Raw genomic sequence first — 23014 nt, forward strand, 5'->3', positions numbered from 1 at the left:
ATCTGCTGAGCTAAGGTTACAGCAGCGCCATGTGCTTCTGAGCTATGTACGGTCAATTCCCACACCTCAATACATCCTACTTTTTAAAAAACCCAAACTTCAATTAAAACCATCAACCACACGCAGAAGCCCCAAATTAGCACACAGAACACTTATTGAACAAGCTATAAGTAACAAGATTAGTCATAGAAATAATTTATTTCAAACTAATTTCAAATGTTACCATTGTTAACTATTTTTGAAGCCAATATGCATACACTTCAGTTTTGATTATATAAGGATTTTTAGAGTATTTTGTAGTATGAAGTTTTGAACATGAACACTAGTTTTATAGCATTTTTTTGTTTTACTGTATGAATAACTGATGTTCAGTATAATTATAAATGAAGTGCAAGCCAGTGCATATTATTGAGCAAGTCACTTTTATTACACTCCTAGTACATGTTCCCATGTGGATTTGAAGTTTCACACCAACAGGAGTCTTTTCGGTAATGCCCCATTAGTAGTTAGTGCAGCCATTATTTGTGTTTTAGACTAGACCAGAAGTTAAAAATTCCACTTCTTCATTAACCTCCATTAAAATGCAGCTCACATTTGTCATCAGCTGCATCATTTTACAGACCAGCATTTCCTTCCCTTCCGTGAGCAAACTAGGTCCATTCTTCAGGTTATCACAATTCCCTGCATACAAATACATGGCCCAGACAATTCTGCATTTTTCATGGATTCCAGCCTCCCACTGGAATAGAAATGTGAGAGCAATGCTTTAACACAATATCAACTGCAAAAAGGGGACTGGCCTAGGCATTTTCACATTAAAATGGTGTCGAGAAGTCACTAACGAGTTATTTCTATTTCTTATAGCGATCGCAATACAATGTTATTTAAAGAAGCCAACATAGGATTTTTTCATTAAGCTTTTTCTTGGGCATCTGGAAACCAAATTCTTGAGGGCGCGATGCCCATCCTATTAGAAGCAGGTGCTCTGGGCAATCTAATTTCAGAGTAACCACATACTGTGAAGCATGTCATCACCCAAACTGAGAGGCGATGGGCAGTCTCAATTTATCGGCTTCACAAGGACGTCCAAACTTTGGATGTTTCTCTGGCCTCGCGGTAAGTTCAGCACAAAAGTAGGTACACAGAAAGAGAGACAAGAGCCAAAGTCAAAAACGTATTTTATTAAAAACTGAACAAAAGACAGTAGGAAACAAAGTACTCCAGGCAAAAGTTGTGTAGATCAGTGGTCTGAAATCACTGCAGGTTGATGCCCTTCGTTTGTCAGATCTGTCCTTGCTCTAGCGTTACATCTGTTCCTACACAACTGCTCGCACACAACCTTCATGTAGCTACAACAAAAACGAACGATTCTGCTCACAAGTCATTCCATCTACTTCTGGCCCTTCCAAAGTGTATTTCTGCCCAGGAATAACATATGCATATGAATATTAATTAGAAAAACTGTTATGTGGTTTGGATGCCATCATTCTAGCATCAAATACATTGCGACTGTTCATGAATATTCATGAGCAGAGACGCACTCACCAGAAACCTTGGCGATCCATTGGACCAGACAAATTAAATAGTCAAGCATCTTGAACATATACAAGCTGTAACCAATGGCAGTCTCAGAAAACTTTTAGAATGCAGAACCCATGTAGCCATGGGTTCATCATTCCGAGTCTGGTGACTGAGAAAGTGCAATGTACAGGCATGGTTTAAACAGCCATGTTTGGACAAAGGCAGAGGCTGAACCTGTGCCACTGCAGGCTGGTGCTCAATTAGCACGGGTTTCAAAAAAACAAATGGGCTGAATGGCATTATGCGGTTTTAAAAATGGGCCATCTTCTTACATTTATCCCACAAAGGGAGAAAAACACGAGCACTTTTTTAATTCCACAGGCAGCCACCCATTGAAAAACCACAATGTGTCCACCATCTGATAGTCAGCATCAATGTGCTTTTCATCTTTTGTATTATATTAATCTGCCACCACCAACCTGATCTAAGCTACTGAAAGCATGACCCCTATCATTAGCAATGGCACATTTTAAAGCCTTCTGCCATATTATATACCGCTGAAGATCTTTTTTTACCCCTCCATTCAGCGACACAACACTAATGGAGTTGTCCCATTATCCGCTTTTAGGGATTCTCTTTGCATTTGTGTCCATTACAGATCGCTTCTCACAGATTTTCAATTTTTTAAAATGGAGCCCAGGCAGAGGCTAACGCTCATTAAATCTACAGCCATGAGCGATTGGTGCTTAACATTATACCACACAGCCCGGTTTCAAATGCTGCCATCAGCATTACCTGCAGTGCTGTGGGGGGGGACTGGAGGGAACGGCTGGCCTGAAGCGAGTTTATAGGAAGGCTGAACTCCTCACATGGGTGCGCGCGCACGTGCGTGACCTACAAGTCAACACCACAAATGATTTCTCATGCGAAAACCATCTTTTATAGACGGGGGGGGACGGGGGGGAGAGAGGCTAAAAGGGATAAGGGCACAAACCGCAGTTGCAAGCCAGCTGATGGTTGTGGATGCAGGCGGCGTTTTTACATTCAGAGCTCACCCTTCCCCTTTCCACCCACACTGCCAACAGAATGAAGCCACAGACATTACCATAGCAATTCATTCTGAGGATAACAGAACCTTGAAACAGGCAACGGAACCGGAATGCATTTTAAATCCTCTTGCATATTCGATTATGTACAAAACTGTGGTGGAAAAATCGCTTGCCTTGCATAAATAAAATATATTTAAAATTTTGTGCTGGTAATAAGGAAGCACAAATAAGGCAAAAATACACACATACACAGCGAGCTCTATAATGTTCAGAAAAAAAGATTATGTTCATATTTCTGTACGGCACAATTTTAGATTTGCAATCAAACAGTTAATATATGTAGTGTGCGTACATTCTCAGCTTGTATTAAAGGGCATTTTAATACATTTTGGTTTCACCATGTAGAAATTACATCACTTCTTATTCGCATATCCCCCCCATTTCAGGTCACCATAATATTTGGGACAAATGGCTTTGCAGGCTTTTCTGCTTAGTCAGGTGTGTTCAGTTGCTTCCTCAGTGCAGGTATAAGACAGCTTCAGTATCTAGTCTTGATGCTAAACTTGAGAATTAGGCCAAACCAAGCTTATCAAAATGAACTGTTTGGAACTTCATTAAGAAGAAAGATCACCGGTGATCTCAGTAATCGCAAAATCCAAGGAAGACCTACACAGCTGTAGACTGATGTGTTACAGTTTGGGCAAGTATGGCTGACGCAGATACTGGCTCACTTGCCTTCGTTGATGTAACTGCTGATAGCAGCAGCAGAATTAATTCTGAAGAGCACAGAAGCATCTTATCTGCTCAAGTCCAAGCAAATGCCTCCAAAATCATTGGACGGCGCTCAACCCAACAGCAAGACAATGATCCCACACCTACTGCTAAGTAACAAAGGAGGTTTCCAAAACCAAAAACTAGAAAATTCTTGACTGGCCAAGTAATTCACCTGAACTGAATCAAATTGAACATGTGTTTCACATGCTGAAGAGAACATTTAACGCAACTAGCCCCAGAAACAAGCAGGAGCTGAAGACGGCTGCAGTACAGGCCTGGCAGAGCATCACCAGAGAAGATACGCAGCACCTGGTGATGTCTATTGGTCACAGATTTAAGCAGTCATTGCATGCAAAGTATATGCGACAAAGTACTAACTAAATATGACTGCTTTCATTTACACAATGTTAATATGTCACAAACATTATGGTGCCCGAATTGTGAAAAAGTGAGTAAAAATGCCATTAAAGGTCCAGGACACTGAAATCTGTAAATTCTTTGCTCATGCGTTATACTTTTTTGCATTCAAATATGGTCCAGAAATACTTTTAAATGATTCTTCAGGGGGGAACAAAGAAAAGCCTTTGCCGAGATTGGCTTGCTTACCCCCTTGGCTAAATGCCAAGTTTTCAGTGGGTGGGGATACCTGGGTAAAATGTACGTGACTGAAACGCCTTATCCTTGTGGGCAGAGTTAATAAGATGATGATGGTTCTGAAGATATTCTCTCTCAAACTGCACAATTTTCAGATCGCTACCCACAATACAGTCAACTACAACCAATGAGCAATCGAGAGCAGGTGGCGTGATGCAATCATAAGGACGGTTTTTGGGTTCTGCATTATTTGGAAGGGGACAGGTTTGGGGTCTTCACAGATGGCAGTGGCATTCTCTACCACTTTCTCCCATTCACATTTTTGTTCAGGCCATAATGTTGGACAGACTCCCACCCTTAAGAGTGTTCTGCAGAGCCCCTGTGGAGAAGATGTAAAGAATAACATGTTAAAAGATTCAGACAACCATTCACCCTGTGAATCCACAGAACACCGTCTGTGACAAATGTAGTTTGCTTTACATTTTAGGTTCTCGGACAAATCAGCCTCCCAAGTATACACACGTGAATGAGGGGGTCAGAGGCTTTAGAAGCCTCTTAAAGCTTTGCATTCTACTGCCTCCCAAGCATGTCTGTCAGTGTATTAGACATGGTTCACGGAGTTCAGAAAACAATAATTCATCATATACATTATAATACTGAAGCACACATAGGAATGAGACTTTTCTCGTTTTGAATAAACTTGAGATCTGGACACATCTTAGTATGCTTGATAGTTGCAAGACAAAGCAGACAAGTGCACTCAGCCACATCCTAAGCCTGCTCATCTGCGATGTGGGATTTTATACCCTCGCTCAATTACAGGCTCCTAATCAGCAAGCCATCGCAGCGAGCCAACAGACATTCATCTTTTTAATGCATGCCATGCTGATTCACTGATATTTAAGTAAAATGGATGGCTTTTCCTACAAAACGAGCCAACCGTAACTAATTCGTATGCTATAAAACCCAGCGAGTCTGCACAGGATCGGAACTGCATCGATACAAAAACAAACAAATCCAATGTCTAGTTATCACAGTCATCATAAATGCTGGGAGATTCAAGGGAAGCCATGTTTGCCATTTTCCACTCTTTTACTCCATTGTTTACCAAAGCTGTCATTTGAACAGTCAGTTAAATCACTCACTGACCACAAATGCAGTCTGTAGAATTATGAGCTATAACTCACAGGGACCAACTACCAAATTCAGATGTCTTCAGCTAAACGCATCAGTGTCTTCTTTCCTCATAAGGTGAGCTAGAGAGGGGCTTTTTTATGGACAAATATTGTGCAAACCCCATGACAGACATTCTGTGATTGGCCACTGCCCAAGGTCAAGCAGACAAATTTGAGCGAAACCAGGAAATGCAGACAAGAATTTCATCAAAGCAAAATGCTCCACAGCTGTACCCACCAACCTACCTGAGCAAACAGAGTGCAGCTCATCTCTTTCCATCATCTTTGTCCAGCCTCCATTTTATTGCCTAGGGGGAGAAAAATGCAATCACAATTTACTACTCAAAAAACAAGTTTAAACAAAGTAGAACATTTAAACACTTTCATGCAAGGCTTATGTTAACACTGCAAAAAGTCATGCAACTCAAGCTTAACAATTTGATTAACAATTTGGCTGAATAAGAAATTGCATTTGAAATACACTGTCGATTATCAGGCAACATTTACACAAATTACGCAAAAGAAAAAATAGCAGCTGCTAAACTGATCTACAGATATTGAATTAGATTCGGCATTCGAAACTATTTTCCTTGTTTTTTCATTTTTTTTTTTTAGCAAGAGTTGCATTACATTGTGTTCAGGGGTATATTGAATGTTAGTACACAGTTTATTTTGGAAACAACCTTTAACTGCATTTTTAAAATTGTGGTTTTTTTTTTTTTTTTTTTGCTTTTGATATTTTTAAAAAATATATCTATGAATCTTTTAAAACAACTTACACGCAGTTACTAGCAGTTTATATATAAAACACTACTAAATTACAGATTTAGGGTTAGTGTTACCTTTTTCTGATGAGCTTTAGGTTTAAGCATCCTTTCTCCTTTGCACTGCGATTATTTTCTTTAATAAAAGCAGCCAACGCGTCTTTGCATCGACATGTACGCGCCCTGTAAGCTAGACTTGAATGGTTGTTTAAAGTTCAGTTATTTCAGAGACTAACAATACATTTCTCATTAAGAGTAAGATCACATTTTCATTAAAAAAAAGTTTAATACAAACCCAGACATTAAGGCATCCGATGCCTTTCTCGCTAAACACATTACCTTGGTTAAAAAGGAAGCTATCAGGATTATTTTATAGAGGACAGAAGGTCTTACCTCTAGATCCTTTTTAATATAAAAAGAGAGAGAGATAAAATATAAGTGTTCTTTTATGATCAGAATCAGACATCTTTAACATCTCCTGTCATTTTTTTAAAACTCTTCAAACTACATGCACTCATTTAAATTTAAATTCTAGTTTGAAGATCAAGGACCTACAACTTTGTTATTAAGTTAGTTAAAAAGGTATTTCATTATTTTATGATGAAGCAGGAAAAAATAAGCCAAATTTAGTTTGATAGAAAACAAACTAGGCTTTATTGACAAACTGCTGCAAAACATTTTTGGACAGATATTTAGTTACCTATTTAGGCAAGCTTACACAGGTAGCATTATGCATTTTATGGAGAGGGTACAGATATTAATGGCAATATACATTTTTGGAAGTTTTATGTACAACGTTCGGGTCGAGCTGCAGTATCCCTTTAGAGAAGACCTTGTGGAGACTTTGTCCCAATCCTTAGCAAAACATTTAATTATCACTTTTAGAATTTACTACTTCATTCCATAAGGTGCAACCCAATTTATTTTTCAAAAATTGAGACAAAGCATGCCATTCTCCAGATAAACAGGTTTTAAATCACCATGGAACCAGCCAATTAAATTACTTGACACTTTCGGAATTCAGGATTTTAGGACATTCCATCTCAACAGTGTCTAATTGGGCTATATTTCAAAACTCTTTGAGGTGAAATACAAAATATTATGAAACCTAAATCTAGTGAAGCACTTTTAAGACTATTTAAAACAAATGCGATGAATACATTAAGTTGCTGGAACTCCATGTTTTCTCCATTAACTCTTGTTAATGTTTCTAGCCTATATTACATAATTGAAATAAGTTTACGTTTTTTTAATTATTATTTTGCAAATATTTAACAGAACTTTGAAATGTAGCCTAAACGGGAATCTGCAACTGCCACTTAAGGGAGTAACTTTTTTTTGAATCAACACAAATTAACTGTAATCTTCAAAACTAACATGATCTATAGTCAAGACTTAACATTTGTATTTTCTCCAAAACCAACCATTTTTAAAATTAACTTCAACAATGCAAAAAAGCAAAGGGGAGAATATAACAGAAGCAAAATTAAAAGCCTATGAACAAATTTATCTGTGTTGCCTGATTTCACCTTGTATTGGTTAAATGTTTCCGCAATGCATACAGGTGCCTGTTTTCACATAATTAAGAAGTCCAGAGAATAAAAAATAAAAAATTTTGGAGAAATCAAACAAAAAAAAAAATGAAGAATTACTTTTGTGTGGTTGCTTAAAGCGAGAGCTGCCAATGGAGACAGTAGGTTGTCAGGGCAACGTGCTTAACATGAACTTCCTCTTTGCCCATTTCAGTATCTTCCATAAGGGTGTTCCCTGTACGGCCCTTTGGTGGCTGGCCTGGACTGGGGGGCTTTTCCACCGCCAGAAGCCCGGTTTCCATTCCAGTCATCCTGACCTATGGAAAGGAGGGGCACACTGAGGCACAACTAGCCAGAGAGAGCCAGAGAGAGGCGTGACAACCCAAAGACAACCAAAATGGCTTATAGGACTTTCAATGCGAATACATTTCAGACACTTCTCAACCCACAATGTGCAGTTATGCATACGGTCATCATGTACCCTGCCTTCTCCTTGTTTACCAGTTAGTTTCCCCCCATGGGCCTAGTTACAATCTCTTTTAGATTCTTATTACAATGTGCTCCATATTTGCTAAAACAATTTCGGAAAAATTCCAAATCATCACTGTGACATTCCAAGGAAAAAGCGTGACTGAGTAGACAAAGGCACAGCATGTCATTCGAATCAAATTTAGAGAGAAAACACTTCAATCTTATAATCACAGAACCTGCCTCGAAGACCAACCACAGGATTGCTCCAAGTTTTGAGAAATTGCTCAGCTTAAACAGTACTGTTATCTACAGCCCAACACAAATCTAAAGCACACATTTCAGCCTGCAAAACCATGCTTTCCCTGCACACAGAAACCTCACAGCCACGCCTGAGCCTACACTGACACTTTTACGAAAGAAGCTGCACCCATGCTGACTTACCGTACGGCTCGTATGCCTCCTGTGCTTCCCCGTGCCCGTAGTCATAGTACTCAGGTTCTCTGGAAGGAAAGAAAGATGAACGGAGGTGGGTCAGTCTACAGCATATACCTAGCATCAGCAGGCACTGCTGTTCTTCGACAGACTCATGAAACATTCAGGTGCTACATCAGCAGGCACTGCACATGCATTTCATTGAGGGATGCCTGTACGTTATTAACAGCCTGGCGTTAGGCTAAAAGTTACTCAAAATGAAACGGAACTTTTTTTTTCCCAAAACGACCAGTTTCGAACAAGATGAACAAAAAGACGCAGCGTTTCGAGTTTGTGCAGCATGCGGTGTGCTAGCCCTCAGTGTAAACCGTTCGCAAGCAGTTCTCAAGTTTGCAGACTTCCACCCGTCTGCAATCGGCCCATCCAAATATCAAATGGTTGGCTGCTTCATGGTTGACTGGCCAGGGGGCACAGTTCGACTTTATTTTCCTGTTCATCTCACCACTGTAATGTCCCACAGTAGGTCATGTCTTGACTAGATTTAGGAGAATTCGGGAACCGGTGTCCTATCCGATAGGTTAATTACGATGTAAGAATTAAATTGTGCCTTATTCCTGCTTCCAAGAGGAAAGCTTGACCTCACTTGTAAGCCAAACTAAGGATAAATCAGATCAACAGAATGGCAGGCAAGTAAAAGATGGGGAAGGCCTGAATCCCGAAATCTCCTGTATCCCATTGAGACACAACCTTGGTAGCGTCATTGTTGTGACTGGAATACTTTTGAGATTGATACTTTTGAATAAAAGTATGGACGTTAACAAGTAATCGATAAACTGTTAACCATTATTAGAATGTTGATCAATTACTTTTTACTGATTAAACGGCTAAATTTCAATAAACCATTTCAACAAATAACGTTGGCAATTACATTTTACAACAGAGACGTTTCTCCATCGTTAGACACAAATCCCCTTGGCTGGTGTAAAGTTGCCAGTTCCCTCGACTGGCTGAAACATTATTTGCCCATTCTGAGAACGAGAGCCATCTGAGCGCGTCTTCTCAGCTGCCGGTCTCTTCAGCAGACTGCATACCAGACTGACCCCACAGCACGCATCAGGCCCATACTCATTTAAATGCTTAGGTATTTAAGTAATGGTATATAGCAGGGATCAGCAACTCACAGTCCTCAAGGGCCAAGAACTCCTGGTTTTCCACCCTCTCTTTGCCTGGGAGTCAGGTGTAAAGACAGTCTGGCCAATCAGTAGCACTAATTACCCAGGAGAAACGAAAACCAGGGCTGGATTTGGATTTGAGGGCCAGAGTTGATGATCCCTGGTATAATAGGCTGTGTTCATTCTACAGTGATATTGGAATACCTACTCCAACCAAGGCTACGATTTCTTGTACGTGAAAGTTCGCTTTTTCGTGGTTGGAACAACATTGGTTTAAATCGTATGGACATCCCATTACACAGATTAAAAGGGTGAATATGACAGGAAATTAATAGATAAAGGTTTACTTACGCCTGTGGTTGAGTGTAGTAATTGTCATATGTTTCATAAGTTGGCTCAGTGTAGCTTTCTTCATAGGTCTGGTGATTTAAAAAAAAAAAAAAAAAAACCCTCTTAGATTGTAGGTTTCATTGTTTGCAGTTTAGTTAATTAATCCATTAACATTGTTCAAAACAGCCTTTAAAAGGTGAGAAATGTTTGCAAAACACCAAATGTAAATTAAGTGTTTTCAAAATTAGTCTTGACTATCAGTACACATAAGAATACACCACTTAATTGAAGGCTTAATTGCCCAATGGAACGTAAATACTTTAATTGGTAACGCTAGGCTAAAAGGTGTGAAGCAGTGGGAAGGCTACGTACATATTCTTCGTAGGGCTCGGGCGCTGGGGGGTGTGAAGGGGGCATCCTCTGTGGCCCTGGTGCAGGGGGCCTGGCGCGGCCAGCTGCTGCCCCTCGGGCAGGCTGGGCGGGGGGTCCGCCGCGCCCTGAGGGACCACCCCTAACGGCTCCGCCCCTGGCCGGGCCCCCCCGTGGGGCACCTCCGCGTGGTGCCATTCCTCGGCCCCTGGGGAGAGATCAGGAGTGAGCTGGGCCTCGTCACTGTGAGTCTCCACTGATCCACGCACTGGGGAGTGGCCTCTGACCACAGGCTGCAGCATCCCAGCAGCAGGAGTGATGAGCTGAGAGCAGTGGTGGACTCACTGCACCTTGCACATGCAGTACGGTCTATGTTGCGGAGAATGAAAAGGCCTAAACCTACAAGTACCACAGTCCTCTCCTGCTATCCCCTGAATGACACCCACGGACGTAAGTGCAACCGGATCCACACCCTGCGACTGGGAGCTTGCCTGAATGACTGCTGTCTGCAGTCCCACCTGACTGGGCCCCTGCTACAGGAGCCAAAGAGGAATCCAACAGGAAATATGGCGCTCCCCCAATCGGCAGCTAAGAGATGCCCGCTGCACTTAGTCAGCTCTGGGTTGTCCGGCTTCCTGTTAAAGGAGACAGAGCCCTCGCACACTGTACACAACTCGGTAGGAACACCGTGGGCAATGGATTGCCTTTCATTTCATAAGGGCACCAATAATTGGAAAAAGCACTATGTTGCCCAAGGTGGTCCAGGGAACCCCCTCTCCCTTGCCAGTCCTGATACCCAGACAACGGAGAATGAAAAGACTGGTACTATGGTGTCACAACAGCAGCAGCCAGAAGTGTCTTGAAGAGACTGTTGATGTCTCCACACCACACCTTACCATTGTGGGATTGTGTCCAGTGGTAGGCCAGCAGGTCACAATTGGACTACTCAATTTTGACATGGACTGAATGTTTTAAAAGATGGCGGATTTACCAATGCTATGTAAAAAAAGTTGTGCAAGTCGCTTGGGATAAAAACATCTGCTCAATGCCTGTAATGTAATGTTAACTGCATCTCAGGAATGTAAATGTGTACTTTTCTTATAGCTATGCCCTATTTTTATACGGTGTCATTTTTATGTGGTGATGGGAAAATAAACTTTTAGCAGGTGCATTCACCTATTTTTCCGAGAGAGGGAATGTAGAATATGTAGTCTTTAGGTAGGCGTTTAGGTAAGAGTTTTCCTATTTATTTTGGTGGTGGTTCCTTGGTTTTGTGTTTTTAGCTGGTTTCTTTTCATCCTGTGGCGCTTATACTGGAAGTCGGTGACACTTTGGCAAGGTCTGGCTTATCCGTCTCTCTCTCTTTTTCCCACGGCACACAGGAACTGCCACCGTGGGCTATGCATGGCAAATTGTGGTCACTCACTCACAGACGACCCTCGAGGGACGTTTTGTGGGACGCATGGGCAGGTGGTGCCAGCTAAAATGTGTCTGCGGAAGTGAGTTACGCCATGGGTCTGGACGGTTACATGCTTGTTTCTGGTATTTATAGATTAATTGTTTTGCCGTATGTCTTCTGTTGTGTAATTTAGAAGTAGTGTGCCTGCATTCAATAAAGAATGTATGTTTTAAATTCATTAATCCAATTGATTATTTTGTATTAAATTCAATTCTTTAATCTTAAAACCTGGTATAGAGCCTGTTTTGACTTGTTGGTTGATTCCACCAGTGCACTGTAGACTGACCTATCAACGAATTTGGTGATTTAATTGATCATTTTCATTTTTAATAATAATTATTAAATTAAATCACATAATATATTTTACATGTAGGTTAAGTGAGGGGTTCTAGCACGCAATATCACTTGTGTTCAGAATTCACGGTGCTGAACATCTTAACAAGGGCACTGACTGTTGGAACCGCTGGATTCAGAAAATAAACACTTTCTTAATTAATCCTTGCTTATCTGACAGCAGTGTACTGCCTGCCCCCTGTTATTTATTTTACAATCCCCAATATTCCTCTAGCGCCTACTATGGCACTTGACATTATATTTTAGATTCATGTAATGATTACTCTTCACATGCAACAGCAGTAACTTGTTTCTGTTCTATGCCTAAAACACTGCATACAGTATTGTAAGCCTCTCTGGATAACAGCCAGTTACATATTTTAATCCTCTTAACACTTCAAAATTAGGGTATATTGAAGGGTGTACAGTTAAATAAAGATAACACTCACTGTGAAAGAACAGGGCAAGCTATGTAAAACGGTACATACTATACAAACAGTTCCAAGCCGGACCATACAAATTCTAGCCATTAGTCATTAGCTGCACATTCAGAACTGGGGGTGAGGGGGGGTGGGGGCAGACTGGTTGGCGCAGGTTTACCTGGCCCCAGGCGCAGGCGGTGGGGGTGCTCCACGTCCTCGGACTGGTGGGCCTCCTCTGCCCCGGGTTCCGGGCTCCTGGCCCCCGTTCAGGTAGCTCATCTCCATAAACTGCTCCTGGCAGATATCATCCATCATATCCTATTTAGAGTACAGAGGTGGCGAGGGGGCGGGGGGGGGGGGTGGGTTCCAATTAGCGGCCGTAGGTCTTAACCTTCAGCCAGGGCCGTATACTAGGGGACGAAGGCCATAAGACTATGGGCATGAAATACAGGCTACAGGGGGAGACTGCCACTGACTGGGCTGCTAACACTTAGCATAGCTCTTAAGACGAATGGGACATGAAACACAAGAGGATGTAATACATTAAAAATGACCCCAGTGTTCTGCAAGACATTATGTGAACCACCGAGGGGAGAAAAAATTAATGTGTCATCTACATGCACAAATGTAGCAGCAGTTTGAGAAACATCACATTTTAATCCTTTAACTTTGACCTGGAAACAGTTTTAACATTATGAATTATCATTGACCTTCGAAAGGACAAGTGCCATGTCAAGCCATTTAAAATGCTTGTGGTGAATCACAACACACCATTAAAACCAGGATCATCTGTATGGACTTCAGCCTCTGAGCATCCCAGAATGTCTTTGCAATAATTTACCCGTCTTCAGTCCAGGAAATTGCTAGTTAACCATCACAGTCCCTGATCTTACTGACCCTACACTAGTGCTAGACTGCAGTCTCCCTCCCTGCCCTCCCTGCTGACCTGCTTGCACGACGTGAGGGATGAATGAAGAAGCCTGGGGTGACAACTCATTTCTGCACGTGCACCTCCCCCCCCCACCCCCCCAACAAAAAACACAGCACGCTCTTCAGCAAAGTGATCCCTTAAATGGGAAGAGGATTTACCCCCCGTGTTAGAGGCAGACAGAGGGAGGGGCTTTTTACACCCCTCAATCAGTCACAAGCAACGATACCTGCTAGTAAGAGCAAATGTGTAACAGACCCACATTCACCATAAAAGCTGAGAGGAAAATAAAAGCCCACAGGCACTCTCGGCTCTTTACTGGGATAGCATTCTGAAGTCCGGCTATTAAACTCCCTCTAAAGCCATAATCCTCAGCGCTGTGTGTAGGCTAAAGAGCACCTTCCCCTCACTCGCCCTGACAATTCATTTTAGTTTCCTTTCCGGAAAGTCGTGCACTAAGAGCTTAACAAAAGAAATAAATGGAACAGGACCACCATCTGTGGTCATAAAGATCTGTAAAATCACCCGTTGCAGTCATTAGGATATCTCCTCATGAAAACGAACGACTGCGTCTGACTTTCTCCAACCGCATGGACGATAAGGGGTACTCACAGGAAACAGGAACTTCTTGACCTCCTCCATAGCGTGGGCCATGCGCAGGTAGGCCTCTGGCACCGGGGCGAACACCTCGATGAAGACGTGCAGCTCCATGGACAGGTGGGCATACTTGGGCTCACCGCTTTTTCTCAGACCCTCCTCCTTGTAACCAGAAATCATTTTAAAAATAGAAAATAATTGCAACGTGACATTAACATTATAATCTTCCCAGACTTGAAGAGATTCACACAGTTTCAGTTTATTGCCCTCGGGACACTGTAAAAAATGTCTGCATCTGTTTTGGTAGGACTGAGCAGATGACAGCAGCACGTTGGCAGGTCCTTAAAGAGATTTCCTCTGCGGTCCCAACGCTGAGGCTCAGGCTCACCTTGGCTTTGTCCCTCATGGACCCTTTTCCCAAGACGGAGATCTTGGCGCCCGTGTCCTCCTGGAGGCGCTTAATTGTGTTCCCTTGGGGACCCAGAATCTTCCCCACAAAGTTGAACTGAAATACAAACCACAAGTGAACACAGTGCAACCATTTAAATCAACAACAAAATACATCATGCCTTTAGGCCACAAAAGGTGCCACTAGGGCCATTTAAAATGCATGCATTATCTTTACCTTTAAACAAGCATCAACAAAAACTACAATCCATGCTTCCCATGACTCAGTGACAAATGAGAAGGTGCAACTTCCCCGTCAGGCCACAAAAAACCACAGCATTTCACCAGAGATACCTGCAAAGCTTGAAAAAGGACACAGGACAGCACGGCTGGGCACAGCTCTGGCCCCGCCCACCCTGTAAGGCAGCCAATGGAGCTCACCTTGGGGTACTGCTTGACTGGAATGAGCACTCTCTCCTTCAATTTGACATTCTTTGCAGTGAAAAGGTCCAAGTAGGTCTCTCCTTCCTCTTTTTTTGGCTCGCCCTTCTGAATCCTCTCAATTTCTAAATGGGGGGGAAAGATTATCACAGTTACCATCTAGTCACTCTTGCCAAGATGGCTTTTATGAACTGATACCAAGACAGGAAAGCTGTCATACAAGCATAAATACAGACAAGGAAAAAATTATAACTGCTCAATTTTATTAATGACTACACGCCGCAAAGGCAAAAATAACAATTTAACATTTAAATTATCCAATTAAAATGAGCAGAATCTTATTTCAATGTCCAGCCTGTTTAAGCTATTACAGACAAATCTACATTTAAAACGGTTCAGATAGTACACATCACTGAATTATACAAAGTTTGAACAGTTGCAGTCAGCTGTTTATACTGTAATCTGCCTTCGGGAATAAACTTAAATTCTTTGATGCAACCTTATCACCAAAACCTTATTTGAGCAACTCAACTCACGTGAACAAGTTGCTGATTCTTGTTAATGACCCTATATCTATTTTCAAAAAAACCTGTTTTAGCGCATCTGTCCTATTACAAATGTACGTCATTACATTTTGACCCAGGATTATCAGAAAAGGCGAGAAAAACCACAGACAAGTGGATCCAAGTTCTTATCACGGTTGGACATGACGGTACTGAAAGAAATTTGTTTGAAATAGTTTTGAAAGGTCACGCTGAATTGCCTTCATAATAACCTTTTTTTTTGTTCTTTTGTCAATTTAAGCAACTGAAAGCACTCATTTTTGGGCTGAAAGCAGCAGGCGCATCGAGGTGACAGAATGGCATTAAGGGCTGAGCTGGAAAAATGCTAAATTACAGGAAACTATTTTGGGACAGCTGGCAGTCAACACCCAACATTACTGTTCACAGTGTGCTTGGAATAATTACTTCTGTGAAAATTTGACAAGCAAACTCCAGTAAGAGGTATGCACTGCTCTGTGAGGTCAAACCTAAAGTACGCCTAACTGGGAAGCGAGAAAGCAGTTAACTTGCCTGCAAAGGCAAGAGTCAACCAGAGAAAGATTTGCCGTGGTGTTCCCACCGACATGCTCATTTGTCTCCACAGCTTTTCATAACACTTGAACCGTTTCACCACTTTGCAATTAGCAAAATAAACAGTTGAGCACTGTAGTTACTTAGACAACTGTGAATATGAAAAGCAAAAAGATGTTGCCAGAAAATCTGACATCCATCAAAGTTAGGAGATCAGAAGCAGCTACATTCAGTAATTCAAAATTAAATAATCCCTGGTTGGCACATGCAGGTAAGCAAAAATCAGCCTCAAGGTTAATGACTTTTTAGGCTAGCTAGTGGTCTTCAAAACACTGTTACGACAATTCAGTGCAGTTTCTTCTGTTCTAACATAGCTGTCACTTGCAACTACATCGCTGCTGCATGGATAGAGGGGTCAAAGAATGACAACTAACCAAGGAGCCAAGAAGCAGATCTAGCATGAACCAATTAACATGCTAACAATAATTTCAGCATTTGATCAAATAATAGGCCTACTCCAGAAAAAAAGTGATTAACTGAAAAAGTGGAAATCCCCAATATTGAATAAACTATGCATTATTGCACATTTTCTTCTATTATGCACTGATGAAAGAAAAAATCCTTTACTGTGCAGGATGTTTATTGTGCCTGCCATGAAACAAACCTCCTGAAGTGTCTTCAACACGGTCACAAAAATTCTGTCTTCCACTGATCTAATTTTAGCACACTGAGCATCTTATGACAAAGTGAGCCAAGAGATGTACCCATACGATGTAAACCTGGCATGCGTTTAACAGTGAAACGAATCGTTTAAGTTGAATTGAAGCTTTTGTTAACGGCTGAATCCTGGCCAGAACAAGCCAAAGAGAAGAAGAGTAGCGAGCACGCTATTTCGGTCATATGCACAACCAGTCACTGTCAAAAGAATGCTTTCCTTAGCAGACTATGGGGATGTTCCATTTTCTCTCCAGCAATTTATACAGATTACAGGATGTTCTTAAAGCACTACTTTAATTTGCCTACTGCACCCCTCAACAGAACATTATCCTTTCACAGCGAAAGAGAACACTAGATTCCTTGATGAAAGCATAACTGAACTTGCCTATAAATGCTTGTTTCACAAGAAAATGCTTCAAATGCCCATTCTGAAAAAAATAGCCTACATGTTTACCTTGACATATGACTAGGGGTCAAGGCAAGCCAGAAAATTTACTATTTAAAATGTCAAAGTAGTAAAAACAGTTCCTAGCAAATACTGGTTTTCCACAAAACCCAGAAGTAGCATTTAAAAATTAATCTTAATTGAGAGGCTTTTAGTAGCAGGAAAACCCACCACACTACAGTTGTATAACAACAATTTAAAACTATTTGCGCACAAGCCTAAATGTAAGAGGCTAGTTATAATGCATGGACAGCTGACTTGATAGCCCAAAAATAACAAGAACACAACATGTAGTACTGTGTGTATGAGCTACAGATAAAACGGTGTGTCTGCTGATGTCCAATTACACAGCATGTTGTGGAACTTTAGTGTTCCCAGGGATTCACAATTCAAGACACAGCCAATTAACAATAGTCTCCTCAGCAAAAAAAGTGCCTTAAACGCATTAAAATGGCAACTGTAAAATACACAATACTGAAAGTAAGGCCTGTGTTTTTCTGACAGAGATCATTTTCATTTGTATTTAATTAAGCTCATTGAGGAAACCCAGAACATTCACTGAGTTTAAGTGGTTTTTCGTTTCAGTAATAACCCGTCGACAGAGAAAGGCCTTTCTTTGTCTACCCATCCCTTAGAAGGTCTGATCTGAGGCGAACACTCTTGGCAAGCTTAAAGAAAAGAAAACCTGTCCACTGCAGCCAACTCTAACAGGAGACTCCCTCCTCCCCTAAAAGTGATTTTGTGGGCGCGAATGCACCGTTCTCACTTTTGGCCCCTCTTACCCATCTTCTGTCCTCTACTTAGCTTGCCTTAAGTACACAAACACAGAATATTTGTCATTTCTAACTTAATTTGCAATGCAAAAAAATGGTGGTTCCAGTGCCCTTTTAAGAAAATGGGAATATACATTTTTTGCAAAATGTCCCAGGGACACTGCTTCCCAGTTTTAGGCATGTTTTCTCACAGCAGTTATCACAGTTTAGGAACAGGCCTACATATCAGATCAATTAGTCTAAAAAGCTGAACTGAGCACTTGAAGCCCATGGCTTCACCTACATGACACTGAACCTCCATTTGGAAGCAGGGAAAACTGACCACATGTACATGTCATTTTCCACAGTTAAGCTGAATGCACTGCGTAAATACAACTTCAAAAAATGGACAGTTTACAGCAAGTGAAAGATTCCACACACAAGACTGGACAGCAGCAGAGCTGGGTGGGTTAGGGGCGGGGCAGTGGGGGTTGGTGAGGGGTCAGACCCAGCAAATCATTAAATGGGGAATCACATAAAACGTATATGAAGCATCAGGCCATTCCAGGACAAGTTTATTTCTGAACCACAGAGCTGCCAACTTGTCACAGATAAGGATAAAAATAAGCAAACAGACAAATATTTCCACAACTTCAGACTTGACACAAACAAAATTCCATCAATCAGAAATTAGAGGAACTGAAGTCTTCCTAGTTCGTAAGTCACATAAAACAGGACAAATAGGACATTGGTATCTTTCCCATTCACCTGAACGGTGCTACTCTGCAAAGACTAAATTTCACAACCAATTCCTACCAGTGATACAGAAAGTGCCTGTTGGAGCAATTATTGGCCCTTTAAAGTCATGCCCCACTGCAGGTGTTAAGGTTTTAAACTGTAGCACAATCTCACCTACAAGGTTTTGCAGAGTCATGACAAACGTCACCTGAGGGCAATTAAGATCTCACTGCAAAAAATTAGCGTAGTGTGTGGCAGGCTTTAGTGAAGAATACACCAATGCTACGCATTTATATGATCAATATTCAGGATACTGGTCATCAACAGTTGAGGTCGTTCCGAGGTCCTGGTCGTTCCGTCACAAGCAATAAGAAAAAAAATCTTGGGAGGCGTTTCTTTAATAAAAAAACACTGGAATCATAGGTGTGTGGAGGGGGGGTGTGGAGGGGACAAAAACGCAGACTTGGTAAAAACATGCACTCAAAAAGGACTTAAATAATGTGCTCAAATACAAAAACACTGCAGAAAAGTATGAGAAAGATTTTTGAACAAGTTACTAGGAATTTTTGGTTTAGAAGTCTTTTACAGCTATCCAAAACGCAGGTATCACAGCTTTAATAGACCCATAGCATGAATTGACTGAGCTTCCTTCGAATAAGCACCTGCATAATCACACACAAACACCACAGCCAACATGCTAACAATGAGCAAGATTTACCATTAAAAAGCTGCATTCCGCAAAACCACCACTGCTCAGACCATCACTCCACATGAAGAGGAATCAAACCAGGAACATTCAGATCACAGCAAATGTCTATCACCGCCAATCAGCAATGATACCCTGCCTGTGGAGTGATATCATCGCTAATATGACCGCTAAGGGAATTCCTCTGCCGCTTTTCACAGAACGTGAGGGTTTTTCCACAATGTCATATAATAGCATGAAGAACGTTTGTTTCATCTTAAGACCATTCAAGCTGTTCACATTTAGGCTAATATTTTACTAGCTTTTCTATGCATGTTCCATCATATTTTGCCTTTCCACTAAGATATTAAAGCCTGGTGACGCTCCAGGAAAACAGGACATTCAGACAATTGTAATACACAACAAATACATGACATTTCTGTCAGCATCACCTTAGTTAGATGAATACATGCATTTCAGTGAGCCTAAAATTCCAATGTGTAATCTTTTAAATGACCCTATTTATGGTTTTGTGGTCTCCTTGTTTTGTTTTTTCTACAGTAGAGATCCAAAATGTTTAAAATGGGCACTCATCATAACGGCAATTTGCCATATGAACATATTCAAATTTATAGATTATAAGGTTGTTAGCAAGCCATTTCTAATTAATCAATCCCCCCACCCCCCCAAAAAAAACAATGAATTTTACAAGTAATTTCAGTGCACACCAGTTCCTTGCTCGAGCAGTTGAAAAAAACATAGCAATTAAGAAACAAACATTTCAACATTATACTGGTAAACCCGACTTTGAGGAAAACTACACCCATTCTTGTGTTCAGTACTGGTGCAGAGACCAGAAGCAGCCATTAAGATAAAAAAAATAAAATAAAAAAAATTCTGCAGTCTCTAATCCCAGCCCAAGCTCTCTGGCAATAATTTGTATGTCCACAATTTCCTAGTAGTACACCACTTCACATAGCCTATAACGTTTAATTGTCTTCATAGTGTCTAAAAGCAAACCCCTAACTTACATTTAAGAGTCATCACTTAATTCAACTGGCATAACCTTTCTGGGGTAAAAAGCCCAATAGTTCCTCCGTTTCACAATATACGAATGATGCGGAGGGAAGGCAATAAAATGTTAGAAGTATGGAAATTAACCTGGAACGATAATTAGAACGCAAGTTCCACCAACGCGGCAATACGTAGGCTATGCCACGCTCTACGAAACGAAACCAATTGAATGTTTGCAATACTGGTTGAGAACAAGACATTATCTTAATAAGGCCGATCATTTCAATTAAAACGTCAAAACAGTTTCAAAAATGGCTCGAAAATGTCTGACTTCTATTATTGATGATGCATGTGAAAGAAGATTAACAAGTAGCCTAGTTGTACGAGGCGGTGGCCGTTTAATAGCCCAGCAATGACATCTCGAGCAAGACGGTTTACCACCCACTAAATGTACAGTGCAATAAAAAAATGTAATTGTAGCATACACTTCAAACATGATCTCAAAAAAAAATATATCACGAATTTCCCAAATCAGCAGGGAGTCACTGTACAAGCAAGCCGGGCAGCAGATAAATCGTTTATTCCAGTCCCTTCAGGCCACAGAAAGTGGTCAGGGTGGACCCAGTAGCCTACAGAAAAATGATTTCCCGTTGGAGAGATTTCATTTAAAACGCACCTGCCAAACGTCATTCTGTGCATATGAGCTTGCTATGACTGCTAACGAGCACAATAAATCAAATTACCCAGTTGCTCCGCGTTCAAATCAGAAGCAATCTACTCATACTCAGATTTAAAAACGTCCCGCACCATCGGTTGCGATTAACAAACACATGCATTTATGCCATAGTTTTGTGCTGGCTTCAAATGTGGCGCTATTCAAAACGCATACTTGGTTCTCTTTTTCATCAGAGTGACATGTTACATTCGGACTTCCCCGGGGGTAGACGAATTCCAGCCAAATGTGTTTCCCCATAAAATTAGTTTAGCCAAAAACCTAAACAACTGACCGTAATAATGACACTCAAATCGTCACCAGTACATTTGAATGCTGTAATTAGAAAGTTTCTTATTCGCGTTTTCAAACCTATTCCAAGACAAATATAGCCAGCCGGTTTCCGAACAGGTACTACGAGACCGAACACCTACGCGACGTTACCCGTGCTGTACAGAACGTAAGTTAAATGCAGCGCTCAGACACATTACCAAAAACACAACGTGGAAAAGGACAAACGAGACCCTGATTTGTGGGAGACGAGAATCTCCGTATATTCCATATAATAGGTAACGCATGCTGGCCAAAGGTATGGGGATGGACACTGAATTAAATTCTCGTAATTTTTTCCAAAAAGCAACCTACGCAGCAGCCCTGATAATTAAGGCTATTGCCTTTTAAAATGACAATTTGGGCCCAGCGACAATGTTCAGAGCAGTACCGGCCCAAAGCCGCTTAGAGTAAAGAGGAAACACACAGGGGTTGCACAGAAAACGATGCGTGCGTCTAAGTTGGCTAACGTTAGCTGGCTAAAAGCAGAATGGTCCACACAAGTCATGTTTTGAAAACACTTAATGAAAAGCTCACATCGTGTATTAACAGCAGCAACACAACAACTTGCAAGCGCTATTATTATTGGAATTCACCTTACCGCCAATCACAGAAACGAAATCATTACCCAATGTAAGGCATGCGCGAGTGACTACAACAGCCAGGCTACTAAGCAAACTTAAACGATTCCACAAGGAATCACAATGAGCTAGCAAACTAATTGTACCCAATACCAATTCTAGCCACAAAGAAACTGTCCAAGTCCATAAATCTCCAACTTTTCTCCAACAAATGTTTCTAATTCTGATACGCCTATTAAACATAGTGCGTCACCTTTAAACCGGTTTAGGTTGCAGAATCTCAAAAGTACCGGTTAGTAAACTAGTCTGTCCATTCACGTAAAAACACCATTTAGGGTTTTGCGTAGATGTACAGCAAATATCCACTGAACCCGCACAAACCACGTGTCTCACTGAACATCAGCTAGCTTCTAAAACCAGAAGCCGAGGTCGTCAGACCAGCCTTGTTATGCAAACGAAGCCTTCGCTCTGTCCTAACCATCAATCTAGTAAAGTAGCGCCAACGTTACACAGAACAAAGATCTAATGTTAGCTCAAAGCCCTCTCAAAGCACCAGGCGCTACGTGTAGGAAAAGTCCCAATAATTAGAAGCACTTGGATTTTACAGCACGGCATTTACCTGCAGTTACAAGTTTCATTGCATGAGTGAACGACGAATCCAAGCTGTCTTTTTCTGCCAGCAGTTCTGGAAGATATTTGCTTTCGTTCTCCATTTTGTTATTGTTACTACTCGCTTAATATGTCGAAAATGTTTTGATCAACACTGTTTTGTCCAGTCTTACGGCGTCCGCTGCACCAGGGTTTGGTAAGATTTCACAGACCACTCTGTAATGGCTACCTTCTTTCCTCGCTGCTTTGGAAATGGTAGAACAAAGCCTGCGACGGAGGAAAAAGAATTTGACTGCCGGATGTGGCGTCACAAAGATAATCTAGTCGAAGTAAAGACTGTCTTCATTACATTTTCAAAGACTTAAAGCGACAGAAAAAAATGGTTAGTTTGGCATATTGCTCTAATTGATATACAGCTGTTGTTCTAAATATCTTTGTTGCTAAAATAATTTACGCGACTTTTACTGTGTCTTGTTGGGAATAACCTTTAAATATGTTGCATTTCACCAAGGTTTATAAAACTGCGATATATATGGTAATAATCAATTTAAACCAATAGGAGATGATCCTTCCAAGAAAATAGCAATAGTCAAGTGCATGTAGAGTCC

General features: G+C 41.2%; 1 protein-coding gene across 2 annotated transcripts; it reads right to left on the minus strand.

Moving 5' to 3' along the window:
* Positions 1–1161: 1161 nt before the first annotated feature.
* On the minus strand, positions 1162–22679 carry khdrbs1b (KH domain containing, RNA binding, signal transduction associated 1b). 2 transcript variants are annotated; one of them, XM_035429908.1, is made up of 11 exons: positions 22417–22679; positions 14751–14875; positions 14311–14427; positions 13938–14084; positions 12576–12715; positions 10187–10391; positions 9836–9903; positions 8322–8380; positions 7530–7726; positions 5360–5421; positions 1162–4317 (listed from the first exon to the last, which is right to left on the minus strand). In XM_035429908.1, the coding sequence occupies exons 1-9, from the start codon at positions 22508–22510 to the stop codon at positions 7620–7622; spliced, it is 1062 nt and encodes a 353-aa protein (XP_035285799.1). In that variant the 5' UTR covers positions 22511–22679; the 3' UTR covers positions 1162–4317; positions 5360–5421; positions 7530–7619. The 2 variants fall into 2 exon arrangements, with proteins under 2 accessions (XP_035285799.1, XP_035285800.1); XM_035429909.1 differs by having other exon boundaries at positions 12576–12691; positions 22417–22678.
* Positions 22680–23014: the final 335 nt, after the last annotated feature.

This window comes from Anguilla anguilla, chromosome 8, assembly GCF_013347855.1.
Source record: "Anguilla anguilla isolate fAngAng1 chromosome 8, fAngAng1.pri, whole genome shotgun sequence".
Lineage (NCBI taxonomy): Eukaryota > Metazoa > Chordata > Actinopteri > Anguilliformes > Anguillidae > Anguilla > Anguilla anguilla.